The sequence below is a fragment of the Embiotoca jacksoni genome, unplaced genomic scaffold (genome assembly GCF_022577435.1).
Source record: "Embiotoca jacksoni isolate LCO1_2020_lvr unplaced genomic scaffold, fEmbJac1.0.p SCAF_4, whole genome shotgun sequence".
Classification (NCBI taxonomy): domain Eukaryota; kingdom Metazoa; phylum Chordata; class Actinopteri; family Embiotocidae; genus Embiotoca; species Embiotoca jacksoni.
In genome coordinates, this window is record NW_027185392.1 from 11,679,713 (window position 1) to 11,693,938 (window position 14,226).

Genomic DNA, 14,226 nt, shown 5'->3' on the forward strand with positions numbered 1-14,226 from the left:
TATATATTAAAACATGTATTTACATTAATGGATCTACAAAAATCATCAATCTAAAGAATATAATGTTATAATGACTACACACATTTCAGACATAGTCCCAAAATTTAAAATATTGTTCAGCTTCCATATATTTTCATATTGGTCATTTTGTGTTTAAATTTAACAGCTACATTGGTGGTTTTCATTGTTTTACTGGTCAACTCAGACATCTAAAATGTGTCCACAACTACTCGCAGCTTTTTGTAAGGCATCTAAACTAAAAAAAAGTTGGAATCTACTGGTTTAATCTTTAACAATGTGTTGTATTATAAAAGCTTTCTTCATTATCCATTCTGTCAAATAATCTGAAAGTAGTTTACCTAAACTGTCATATAAATGTAGTAGAGAATAACGTACAATAGAAGACTGACCCACAGCTGAAATCTACCAACGCGAGAAGCTGAAATTTGAGCTGAAGGGCTGGTTTCTCTGACAGACTGCCCATTTCCTCCAACCAAGACACGGCGACAAAGTACCGACTGTTCATCTCGCGATGAAATTAGGTGAAAGGTGTCCAACATGAGAACCTCTCTCTTCCAACTCTTGGTAAATATAAACGCTCTTTTCGATATTATGCACTGGTTGTTTTTGTTTTTTTTCTCCGTTAAGAGTAACTTTTTTTTTTTTTTTTTATCCCTGAAAAGCAAAAAAAAAAATCACATGGTCTCATTCAGCTACTTGGTGAATTCAATCAATCAGATAATCCATTTCATTGATTGATCGTTCATCGGTCCACGCGCAGACGTAGACGCTGCCTTGCTGTATTAAAATGGTTACACCTGGCTGCATCCATCAATGGCAGAAGTTCCTGTCAAATCTGTGCTGCTCAGGTTAATGATTTGCTGGTTATCTCGTACTTAGTACTTGAGCGTGGAGTTTGGAGTCTGCCCTCCCTCCCGATAAAACTTAATAGGAGAAGCTGGGACTTGCTTTGCCTTTCTTTTTGGCCCCTTGGTGCAACTTTAGCCACTGACTCTGTATTTTGTGTGCAGGTTGGAATCATCTGGCTGCAGAAAGAGGACAGACAATGTTGACTCTTGTTGTGTTCTTGCTTTGTGCTGCCTCCTCGGTCTCAGCTTCTGCCAAAGGTGAGTTAAAGGGTTGTTGTGACATTTTTCTCCGAGTAGATTTAGTTGGGGTGTTTGGGGCCAACAGGGTCTGTCAGTACATAATTTAATGAAGACTGAATTCATTTATTTTTGATGAGAAGATGTGTAACCATGATTTATTTGCAGCTGAGATCTTTGACACTTTGCTTGAGGATTCTCTATGAAAGAAAAGTTGTAGCATTATTGATTGTCTTTCTGAGTATTTGTTTATCTGAGCTTCTTAAGCTCTGTGTCTTTGAGCCTTTGAGACTTTCAAATCCTCAATGAATGAATCCTGGCAGGAAACTACAAACGCATTCATTGTCTGTGGACACACTGCTGTTTGGTGACATCACTCATAAGAGGTGGAAGAGTAGAAACCAAGAAACATAAACCAATATAACGAACTGAAAGACGAATGTTTTCTTTTCTTTTGGTGTTTTACTTCTCATGTACCTGAAATGTCTCGGCTGTTGTTGCCAGTGGACTGACTGAACCAGAATGTTTGATTTGATAAAATCAGCTCAGCAGTGACGGGTGATGAAATCAAATACTGACACGTCAGTCTGTCTTCCCTCGTGGCCTAATGTCATGTCAGTGAGGTTGTCATTAATAATCAGAAGAGAGGGTATTATCTTCTATCAGATGGTACACACCCAGTTAAACGGCTGCTGCTGATTGAATTGCCTTTATTCTAAATCCTCTGTCCATTTCTGTAAGAGAAATTTAAAAAAAACTGAAAGAAAGAGCAGTGCGGTATGTTTGGTGGAAGTCCTCCTTTTTAAAAAAAAAAAAAAAGGAACCGCTCATGTCAATGGGTGAAATGTGTCGGAGGTGATATGGCCCACAGTAAAATGTATTTCATGTTCTGACATACAGAAAAAGACTTTGGTCCCTCTGCCAATTTTAGGACAACACTTTTTTTTAATTTGGTATTGATATCAGTGATTTCTATGTTTTATCGCATGACAATTCAATGCAGCAGCAAGTGTGATGTTTGTAAATTATTTTGTTGTAAAATGATGATTCCTTTTTTCAGAGGTTTTAGTAGCTTCATTATAAAAATGATTTGGATTACAAGCACAGACTTGCAGTAAACTTTCAGATCTGCTGGTTTGAGTTCATTGATCACAACACTTAGTCATCTTTACTCGTAAAAGTTATATTCATTGATAATATTGCAGTTAAATGCATGGAGTGTTTCAAAACCATTTCTCATAGCTCACCTTTTAAAATAGAAGACGTTGCCACAATGCTCCCCACAAAGTTACTGACACATTTAGGGTGTTGATCAATGTGAATTGTGTCATTGTCTGAGCTGAAAGTCTCATCATAGGCCCTTCTCACTTTCTCCGATGTGTTTGTTCACCAGCTGTGTTTCCTGTGTTTCTTCAGGTGTTGCTGCTGGACCCCGGCTGAACAACAACCAGCTGTATAAATTCAGCTACACCACTGAGGTCCTGGTGAACAAGGCCAGGGGGTCAAAAGAGGGCAGTGCTGCCTACAGGATCTCGAGTGATGTGAACGTTAACCTGGTTTGGAGAGACCCGAGCAGCAAAGATGGCCAACTGATTCAACTGGTGGTATGTAGGCTCAATTATATACTGACAGAGGACATGATTTCATTGAGATAGTGTATTTTTTAATTGTATGATATAGTTGACTATGAGCCTGCGTGCATCGTTCTCTATAGCTCATGGTGTGTTGAGCCGCAAGAAATACTGCAAAAAGGACTACAGGCTTTTGTTGGAATGAATAAATCTCTCTTTCGTAGATCTCAAATTTGAGGATCGAGCCTGAATCTCCCAGATTGAACCAAAAGAACATCCTCCATGGATCTACAGTCGAAAGCATTTTGGGGAAAACCAAACTAGCAGCTCTGACAAAACCTTTCTTGGTGCATATGAAAAATGGAAAGGTAAGAACAACAACACTGCTACTCTCTGCATTTGATATACATTTTCTGCACTCCTTGCTTTAGTGGATTACATTTAACATGATAGGCCATGGGCATTAAACTAAGTAGACAGAATAGAAAAAAATAAGTGTTTTAAATCCTTATTTAGTCAAAGTAGGTGTAATACACCTTTTAACATAGCATGTGAGTAAATATCAAAGTCTGCATTATAATCTTATGGAAGACATGCTGACATGATTAGAAAGTCAGTATTGAACTTCCACCACTCGCAGCACTGTTGTCATCTTCACAGCTTTGTTGAGCGCAATCTCATTGTGCTGCAGTGATGATGCTGGCAGGGAAATACCAGACGTGTGTGCGTGTACGTGTGTGTGTGAGCAGGTTCAGAGGGTCAAAGAATGAATGAAATTAATGAGTCTATGGGAGAATGACTGCAGGTTGGTGGATGATGATTGTACATAATTGCCATTCAGAGTAAACTGATTGTTGGATTATACATTTAAAGATGGCACTGGTTTAATTTTAATACTTTTGAAGAAAAGTGTTTAAGTGTTTAATGCCTTACTAGTGACCTTCACATCATTTGTAAATGCTTTGTTAAGCCACTGATAACACCTTGATAAATCATTAAAGGATTCGTTATGAGAAAGTGGAACCATTATTTCTAATATTCAGTATGTAGTGCAGTCAGTGTTGAATTGTTGTTCATTCTGGTTTTACAAGATACCAGGACTTCCCTTTTAGATATAGATGAATTACATGTTATCTCTCCTGCATGTAATGTATTTCAATTTGAAAAATATCACTGTACTCCAGAAAAAAAGAAAACAAATGCCATTCACCTCCCACATTTTAGGTATAATTTAACTTCATGTCGGCTCAGTTTGGAGTACAGTTTTAGGTGTGAGGGAAATAGGATAGATGAGAGGTGTGGTTGGATTATTTATAATGATGGCAGGCCAAATACACAGAGTAGAAGTGGACAGTCTATTTATGGTGCTTCCATCTGATATTGTTGTTGAAGGCCACAAATAAATTACATACTGTATTGGAGACACTGTAGGATGATGTAATTGGCTGCTTTCTATGCTCATGACTGGGACACAGAGTTCATTATCAATCCAAACTAAAGCATCATTGGGGAAAGCCTCATTGGGGAAAGATTTTTTGTTAGGATGAGTTAAACCTGGGAGGTCATTTGAACCAGCAGGGCTTTGGATCCATAACACTTAAAAACAAATAAATTACGATAAGAGGTAAATAGGTTAACATGTCTATCAATGAGCTGTGCACTGATGTAAAAGAGTAAATTGACTAAACAGTAGCATGGCTCAGAATACAGTTTAACGTATCATGTTGTGTCTATAGTTTATATGTCAACCAATACGTTTCAAGAAATTGCAGTTTAGAAATAATGTTTGATGTTATTTTAAAAAGGCCTCCATTACTTAATTTGTCCATCAGAGAAACTTGACAAGTTTCCTAACTTTACCAACAAGTCTGATATAACTAACTTCAAGCAATCTTTAATAACTTTTTTGTTTCTGTTATGTTGTAAGAAAATTTGCTGATTTATCATCAAACTATTGAAAATTTAATATCAGTCTGTATTCCCAGTCTGGATTTACTCTTCTAATAATTACATGCGCTAATATACCAAAGAGGTCTGGGTTCGCTTTTGATCTGCACATCAAAGAACAGCATTTATTCCTGCATAGTCTCTGATGTCATAACTATGCCCACATGTTTCTGTACACAAGTGTGCAAAGGAAACCTGACACCCTGAAAGCCCTTGTTCCCTACAGCACAAACAGCCCTGAAGCTGCTTCTTTAACTGCTGGTCAAAGTGTCTTAATATAGATTGTTTGAAAGCATTAACTTATTATTAACATGTTGCTCTGTTTTTACTCATTTGTAGACAAAAGCATTTTATTCCTACTGGGCTGAACCTGCCACCATCAAGAATCTAAAAAGAGGCCTGGCCAGCTTACTGCAACTTCAGCTCAATACTGGGAAGGTTATCGAGGTAACCGGGATGATAATTCTCTTATCATTTATTTTTTACCATATTTTTATGGATGTAACTAATGTAAACAAACCTGACCTGTGTCTTTAAACAGAACGATGTGTCCGGGAGGTGCACAGTGGCGTACAGGGCAGAAAAGGGTAAAGTAACAAGAACCAAACTCCTGGACACGTGTAAGACTGCAGAGACTGGATTTACTACACACAGTGAGGTCAGTCAGCATCCAGACCAACTCGTCATGATCAAATATGAACTCCTGTGAGTGGCTAACTCATTATGTCTGAATTTGTACCTGCCCTGTCAGGTCTTGGGCGTGAGCAGGAAGTCCAGTTCTGTTACAGCGTTCACACTTGCAGACGGTTTCATCCGTTCGGCTGTGGCTGAAGAAACCCACTCCGTGGCTGCTAATGCTCACAGAACCATCGCAGCTAAAGTCATATCCAGGTAAATACCTTCATGGAGGATCAACCTGTGGTTCCCTGTCTCGTAATTGCACACTTTAAATGTTTTTCTATCCTTCTCTCCCAGGCAAACTCTGACATTGGTAGGTACAGAGGCGGGACCACTGGAGGCTGCTGGGAAGGATGTTTCTGGGGTTGTCAAGTCAATTGATGTCAAACTGGCAGCTGTTGGTATTGTGGCTGAGAAGGTGAAATCCCAGTGCAAAGGCTGCCCATCAGTGAGTATCTTTTCACCTTCCTACTGTAAACCTTTCATACTCACACACAAACACAATTTTGTGTTGCTTTCAGGGTGGCAGCTGTTTCACACATTCTTGTGAACATAAAACTAAAACATCATACTGACCACTGACCCGTTTAGTAAATGGTATTATGAATGTGAAAGCTCCTTCTTTAAACACCAAAACGTTGGCCAGATTGTCTGAACTGGATTATTTGAAGACGAAAGTGAGCACTCTTGAAGTGTTGGTAATGATCCATCCTCACACAGGAAATCTGTGCACGCACAACTACAACAAATACAGTAATTCAAAGTTGAAAAAGGAGGTGAGTGTTTAATCTGGGAGCATTTACCATAAATACTTTGGCTTATAGTTTTACTGTTTGTCTTTTTAGTTTCTCTTTCAAAAAGGTTTGGTGAAGCTAGAGATTTGTCTGATTGCCTCACCACAAAAGTTTCTGACGAGTGTGACTTATTGTTTAGCAGAATCCCTGCATGACTGCAATAACAATGTTCATATCATTCATGGAAATGATTAGCAGAACTGAAAAATAACACTAACGTCTCAATAAATCAGAATTGTCACCTAACAAGAGGTAAGGTTTTTGGTCCTTATTATTATTATTATTATTATTATTATTATTATTATTATGGTATCATATTGTTGTTTATTATTGTGTTTTATATGCTGCATATACATCATAGTATGGACTCCAGGCCCTCCTTTACACATAGAAATGTCATTTCAATACGCATTATCAGACTATCAGCACTTTCTAGCCAATACAAATGAAATTTTCTGTTTACAACAACTATTTCTAAATTAGTGAGTCTTTATTACTTGTAAAAAGACATGTATCATTGTAGGTGCATTACGATTCTTGCCCACTGCTCTTTTAGTCATTTTAGATCTTCTTCTGAGTATTAAAGGGGTCCAAGTTGAGCTGTACAAGTTATTATTACAAAATGACTCTTAAAGGCACTTCATTAGTAAACAGACCCTAAATATCTTTTCGCTATAATTACTGACCGAAAACGATCTGTCTTTTAATACGCTCTCCCCTGTGTCCTCCTCCTCAGCTTTTTGAACATTGGCAGGCTGAAAAGAAGCAGCTGGAGCCAGGGAGCCTGTCCAAAGCCACGGCTCCTCGCAGCTTCCTGGCCCTCATCCAGAGCATTAGGAAGGCGTCCAGGGATGAGATCCTCAATGTGTTGAAAAATGCCAGCAAGACATCTCTGTAAACAGGCTCATCCTCCTTTGCTACATCGTATTTACTTCCTGTTGACACTGTGCTGCTTCATTGAATTATATTAACTTTTAAAATCGAAGGCGTCTCGTCCCCGTCATCTTAACTCTGTCTAACTTCTCTCTGCTGGTGTCAGACCTCAGGTGGTGGATGCTGTGACCTCCTCCCAGACTCCTGCATCTCTGGATGCCATGCTTCAGTTCCTTAACTTCACTGATGCCAAAGGTTTGGTGTTGCAGGAGAGGTTTCTCTATGCCTGCGGCTTTGCCTCACATCCGAATGAGAAAATGCTCCGGGCTCTGCTGGTGAGTGTTGAGGCAAAGTGTAAGAGCGTCTGTCATGTAATACATACCAGTGGTTTGTGAGAAGAAATGGCGCTCTTTACCTGCAGTGAATTATAGTTATTGTAGGGGCTCTTCCTTAGAAGAGCAAATTGTGTTTGTGTACTGAGAATTCAGGAAAAGGCTGCTGTCCAGATGTTGAAAAGATAACACTTAAAGTTATTATTGTGGGGGTGAATTTTATTTTCAAGTTAACCAATATAATCAAGACATTCTTTTTTTGTTACTGGAGTGCAGCCTCATTCCTGAATTTATTTTGGGGAAACAACAAACAAACAATATGTTTTTAAATCAGAATGTTTTATTGATTGTGACAGCAATGTTTTCAGTAAATTGTAATGAGAAACGCTTTCTTTTCAGGATATTTCTAAAGGAAAGATCGGCAGCACTGACATCAAAGAATCAGTGGTGATCATTATGGGAGCCCTGGTCCACAAGCTGTGTCAGAAAGGAGGGTGCAACTTACCGGTGAGCTTCCAAGAAGATTATATAAATATAAAATTCAGTGCTTATTACAAAACTCTTTTTAAAGGACCAGAACTTGTACATTTCCTATAGGTAGAATATTGACCGTGTCACCAAACTTGAATGAAGAACAGCTGAATGATGATGTTTGTTTTGACCTCTCAGACAGTGGTGCAGGTGAAGAAGATGATTTTGGACGGTCCTGACAGTACACGGGTTGAGTCTGAGGTCCAGATGTACCTCCTGGCCCTGAAGAACTCTCTGCTCCCTGAGGCCATTCCCATCTTTAACAAATACGCAGAGTCTGAGGTGGGAGTTTACAACACCATCGCCCTTACCGCCCTGCAGAGATACAATGTCAATCTCATCACCAGTGAGGTAAGCCACCATGTAGACGACAGTTTATTTAATGAACGTTACGTGAAGTATAGACTGACACTGAATATTTTTCTGTCATCTAATTCTTTCAGGTTAAACAAACGGTGACCAGGGTTTACCATCAGAATCGACGAATCTATGAGAAAAACGTGAGAGCTGCCGCCGCTGACGTCATCCTCAGCAGCAACCCTTCGTACATGGAGGTCAAGAACCTGCTTCTGTCCATCGGAAACCTGCCCCATGAAATGAACAAGTACATGCTGTCGAAGATCCAGGACATCCTTCGCTTCCAATTGCCTGCCAGGTGTGTTCATGGATCCATGGTTCAAGATTTAGATTCCGAAAAACGACAATGCAACAAAACACAAAGCCGATTTACAGTTATGCAGATGACAAATTGAAAACTTGTACTGAAAAAGTATTTTCCGCATTTTTCAGCAAAGTTATACGACAAGTTATGAAGGACACTATTTCCCATAACTATGACCGTTTCGCAAAAGTTGGGTCATCGTCTGCGTTCTCAGGATTTATGGCACGTAAGTCAAAAACCTTCATCAGTAAGCTTATTAAAAAGGAAAAAAAAAATCATAAACTTGTCTTTACATTTTTTGAAGTCCCTCAGCCTTAATCAATAAACTTTTAAATTGTCTTATTCCTTCATGTTTTAAGCAGATTTATAACATCATAGCTAAATGCATGCTAATTGTGTACTTTTAATTTCCATTGTGAGTGTAACAAAAAATCTGCTCCCCACAGAAACTGCTGATGTGACCTCCACATACAGTTTGGACATCCTGTATTCAGGCTCTGGGATCCTGAGAAGAAGCAACATGAATATTTTTGGTGCTAGTAAAAAATCAACGCTACATGGACTACAGGTGAATACACAAATGATGATTACAAATTAGTAACCTAAGATTATCTAAAACTTTCATGTAGATTCAGAGAAATATCGGATGGACTTGAATTACATTTACGTGGGTCTTGTCTTCCAGGTGGCCATCGAAGCCCAGGGTCTGGAGTCACTGATCGCTGCCACTGCTGATGAAGGGGAGGAAGACCTGGAGTCGTTTGCTGGGATGTCGGCTCTTCTGTTTGATGTCCAGCTGCGACCTGTGACCTTCTTCAAAGGTTACAGTGACCTCATGTCCAAAATGTTCTCCATGAGTGGAGAGCCCATGAATGTAGTGAAGGGTCTCATCCTGCTGTCTGATCACTCTGAGGTAAGCAGGCACACTGAGATGTCGTTCACTCTAAACGGTAATTATCTACACAGTGCTCCCAGAGGTATCTATTCCTCTTTAAAACGGTGATAGAGTTACAGATAGTAGTTCAGATTCTTAAAAGTCATCTCAAGATACACATCAGTTTTTATCAATGTTGGAACAGCTTAAAGATATAAGTTTACAGCAAAGAAGAAGCAGAGTGACTGTTGCTGCATCAAACTGCCACGTGGATGACAAGGCATGTAATGTGTGGACTTTGACACTGGAGATTGGGGTTGAGGAGACGGAGCACTGTTTTTTATTTCAACCATAAAGGTAAACTTCACTGTAACGAAGACACACTATAGTGAAACGCAAACTAAATTTAACAAAATATTCACCACAGAGGAGGCAGATAAAAAAAAAGAGAGCTTGCGTGTCATGTTGGGCAGCTTTTCTTCTTGATGTCGTCAGATGCAAACAGTATGTGTACACGGATAGTGAATGATCACATTTAACAGCTTCAGTTGTTGAGCTCAATGACGCAAGTGTGAGCAGGGTCTAAATGTGTACAGCTCGTACAAGGCTGTGGTATCTGACCAGTTGCACTGTGGGTATTTTGAAAGTAATGCTTTTAACTTTTACAGCTTTTTATAAGATAAGATTGCTGTTATTCTATATCTTTATCATTTTAAATGAATCCCATGAACAAAAGAAAACCGAAATAATGTGTGCATTTGTAAGGAACTATTTTCAGTCAGTCATTTTGTGAGCTCGTGAGTTTTTAGGATGTGTATTTGCAGACGGACAAAAAATAAACTATTGTTAGATGATTTGATTCTGTGTTAATTTTTGTCTTTTTTTTTTTTTTTTTTAAAGAATTCAATAGTAATAAGAAAATTATAGATGCAAAGCATTAACTAAACATAGTTTAGAATTTTCGGAGACAAAATTAGTCCTCTGTTGTATGATTTCTTCTTGTCTGCGGTCCTGCAGATCATCCAGCTCCAGTCTGGTTTGAAGGCGAACGCAGAGTTTCAAGGAGGGCTGGCAATTGACATTTCTGGAGGCATGGAGATCAGTCTGTGGTACCGGGAGTCCAAGACCAGTGTCAACAACAGGTACAGCCCAGAAACAATAGTGTATATACAACATTTCATGGTGTGCAATCTTTATGCCATGGATGTAGGTCATGGCCTAAATAGCAGCTATGGAACATGATAAATTATCCCACTGTTTGTGAGGTAATGTAGGTACAGTATAGTGTAACACACTTACAGGTCAAAGGTCCTTTGAAAGATAATTCTTAGAAAACAATCTTTGTGACTAAAAGAAAAGTCATTTCAGAACTTTAAGCCACATCACTCAACTGCAAATAGATTTGTGTTGAACTTCAGAAGCTCTATAAGTGTTGTCTGATTCATTTGTTCCAACGGCATTTTGGACACTCGCCAGTATTGTGCTTCACGCCTGTCTCACTTTTAGGTTTGTGCGGCTATGACGTCAGTTCTGTCTGGGTCTCTATTTTAAAACATTACAGGCAATGCAGAACAGTAGCGGCTGAAAATGGAGCTCATCATTGTGCTGGTATTGGTTAGCTCTTGGCATCCGGTGACGAAACGGGGTTTGAAGAGTAATATCACGGACTTTTAACATATACAGTTGGATTTTCCTTTGCAAGACAGACATCAGAACAAATCTCAATATTTTGTGTCTAACAAATGACTCTGAATTCACTTCCAAGTTTTGTGTTCTTTTTTAAAAAATCATATCACCTGTTACGGTGCTTGTTAGACACTTTTTAAATTTTTTTTTTTAATTAAAAAAATACATTTTGTTAAAAAAAAGTGTAAAAATAGGAAACTATCATGTGTTTGGTTATCAGTATGAAAACTCAGGTATTGTGCTGATAATGTATAAAAAAAAGTTTATTGACGACAATATGGATTCTTACAACTGCTTAACTAAGCTTTTATTCATAACACAGACTGTGACACCAGGCTATTAAAACTACAGCTTCAGTGTGAGTCACATAGAAAAGTTGGAGGGGATTTTATGCGGTGGCAAGTTAGCGTGCAAATGACAACACTTCCTTTGAACAGGATCATGAGGAATATAAGTATTTAAATCAAAGAAAGAGTCTGATTCCTGTTTGTTTGGACTATCGTCCAGTTTCTAGACTGTTGAGGGTACATCTTGGATTTGGATTCGAGGATAATTTGTGTGCAGGGGAATGGCAGAGGCAGGTGAATGGATCAGCATAGTTGTACCTCTTCCACTCTGATAATAGACTGTCAGGCTATCTATAGAAGCAGAACAAACCACACTGGCATCTTTGCTAAGGCATGTCTCCCTGTGCAAAGTTATAGAGTTTGGAGTTTCGAATGGTTGGCGCACACTTTGATTTGAAGCTTTAGGAGAAGTTGTTACATGGAGGTTAAACTACACTTGTTGGTGTCTGAGCTTTACTGTGTTTTTGGGCCACTCATACAAACTGGACGGTAAAAACAAGGACCACATGCCATAATAGTTTTACCAAGGCCACAGAATATACTTGTTATTGATTGGCGACTATTTAACTGGTATTAAAAGCACATTTACTTTTTCTTCTGGTAAGCGGCTGTGGTCTAAGCAACAATTATGTACCAATATAGAAAATAATGTACTCTAATAATGATTACAATAATGAACATTTTCACAAACCCATGTTAATAACAAGTAAAACACCATTTACCATGTAAAAAAAAAATCCTATGTGGTTTTAGGATATGTGCAAAATCATATCGTGTGCAGTATGGAAGTGTTTTTAAGACATTTAACATGTTAAAGGGAGTACATCACATGGAAAAACAACAATGTCACATGTAATTAGCTCACAATAATGCATTTCGAATACAAAAAAGCCTTTCAGATATGATTATTTAACAAATGGGCATATATGGGTTTGGGGTGTTTAACATATAAAACATTTTCCATGTGTCATATTTCACATCTGCTTTTTCAGCTTCATCCCAAGATATTTGGACTGATGTGAATTGTTAGGCCAGTCATAATTTTGATCTTAAAGATAAAGTCTTACTTATTTTAAATCTGAAAGTTATCCAATGTCCAGGCTAATGCTACTTTCAAATGAAACACGTGAGCTTATGGTTACGACATGGGAAGTTGTGTGCACCGTATGCTGCGAGTTCAAGTGGTTAAGTCGAAAGAACAGCTTCGCTGGGCCACGGCAACGTGGACGGCGTCTAAAGGCCACTGAGGATAACAATTTAGTAAGTTAGCAGGCGGGTAACTTAATTCAGGAAACGCAAAGACATAATGACAGAGGGAAAAGATGAGGCTGTCGGGAACATCTGTATTTTTCTCAGACGTAGTATTAAATTATGAAGAAAAAGTCCATACGACTAAAATTACAATACATTAACTTACCATCCAACGGAAAGTAACGTCCATTGACCCAATATTTCTGAAAACATCAGCAAACGGATCACAACTGTCTCACAAATGAAAGCCATGTTGCCATGGTAACAATCAGTGACACTTGGACTTGTTTTTTTTTTTAATCTGTTGGACGCATTTAACTTGGTTTTTATTTTGGCTGTGCTTTCAGGGGAGCATTGGTGGTCACTGGCAACGTTACTGTGGACCTGGACTTTTTGAGAGCGGGTGTGGAGGTCAGCTTTGAAACCGAGTCATCGCTGGACTTCATCACTACTGTCCAATTCTCTGAATACCCATTCCTAGTGTGCATGCAGATGGACAAAACTACCTTCCCAGTCAGGTATTGTTCAACCCACTCTGCAAAAAAAAAAAGACATTAATTTTTCCTTTATTAGATCAACTTATAGAAAATTTAACTTTCTATTTGTTTTTGTTTCTTATTTCAGTGAATATCAAACCAAGTATGAGAGCCTGCCATCAGGGAAGAGTATTGTGTCACATAAGAGCAAAAAGCTGCTTATCCCCGGCTCTGAATTCCCTCTTCACCAGGAGAACTCAAACATGTGCAAGAAGGTCTTTGACTCGAGCTGGTAGAGAAAACACCACGAACTATCCAAAGTGTTCATTGCATTCAGGGACAGTTATCACACCTCTACAGTGAAATAGCAGGTATTTAATACTCGAGCAGTGAAAGACCACAAAAGAAAAAGTGGTGAATGTTTTTTTAACGACACATGCAATGTTTACATTACTGAGTATTTAAGTCATTTAAATTCAACATTTTGTTTCAAATCAGATTTTTTTCTTTTTCTTCTTTTTATAGATTTCTTTTAAAGTGTATTTATGATGGGCACATGCGTACGTTTTATTTGATGTGTCATGAATAGTACCGCTGTAATTTCCTCCAACACAGTTACAGTTAAGAGAAACATGTAAATATCTGGAGACAGTGGATTAACTTAGAAATGCTCCTTCCTGTTAACATTCCTTTATTTTTAATTAAATGTCTTTTTGAGGAGGATAATTTTTTTTATGTCACTGTATCACTGGTACATAAGTTATTTCAAGTCTGTGAACAGAGTAATGTTATCAATGAATTCCTATTTAGTAATCTTGCGGGCGATTTTTTTTTTTTTTTTTTTTTTTAAATTGCTCCCACAGAGACAAGACGTGTTTATTGACTTTACTTTGTGCTTACAAGATTTGTGATGAAAACTGAATCTACAATGGTGAATCCATCAACACTTGAATTTATTTTTTTTACCTGGCTATAATTGCTGTATATCTGAAAATGTTTGGGTGAATGGCTGTAAACTTGTGTTTCCATATTTAGGAGTCTTATTAGATTTGTAATTGGCTGACAATAAATGTGCACTGGAAACATGGTTCTTTTTTGT

General features: G+C 38.3%; 1 protein-coding gene and 1 long non-coding RNA gene across 2 annotated transcripts; one reads left to right on the forward strand and one right to left on the reverse strand.

The window, feature by feature from the left end:
* Positions 1-1,050: 1,050 nt before the first annotated feature.
* mttp (microsomal triglyceride transfer protein) lies at positions 1,051-14,214 on the forward strand. The gene is made up of 18 exons (XM_069168295.1): positions 1,051-1,127; positions 2,523-2,710; positions 2,902-3,045; positions 4,964-5,071; positions 5,166-5,282; positions 5,376-5,515; positions 5,600-5,750; positions 6,833-6,990; positions 7,136-7,304; positions 7,701-7,808; positions 7,971-8,183; positions 8,276-8,487; positions 8,622-8,719; positions 8,940-9,061; positions 9,179-9,406; positions 10,385-10,509; positions 12,999-13,169; positions 13,276-14,214. Exons 1-18 carry the CDS (start codon positions 1,067-1,069, stop codon positions 13,421-13,423), a joined length of 2,661 nt encoding a protein of 886 aa, XP_069024396.1. The 5' UTR covers positions 1,051-1,066; the 3' UTR covers positions 13,424-14,214.
* On the reverse strand, positions 7,710-9,573 carry LOC138209607 (uncharacterized). Its single transcript, XR_011179172.1, has 3 exons — positions 9,155-9,573; positions 8,303-8,480; positions 7,710-8,147 (listed from the first exon to the last, which is right to left on the reverse strand). It is a non-coding gene; the product is annotated as an uncharacterized lncRNA (long non-coding RNA).
* Positions 14,215-14,226: the final 12 nt, after the last annotated feature.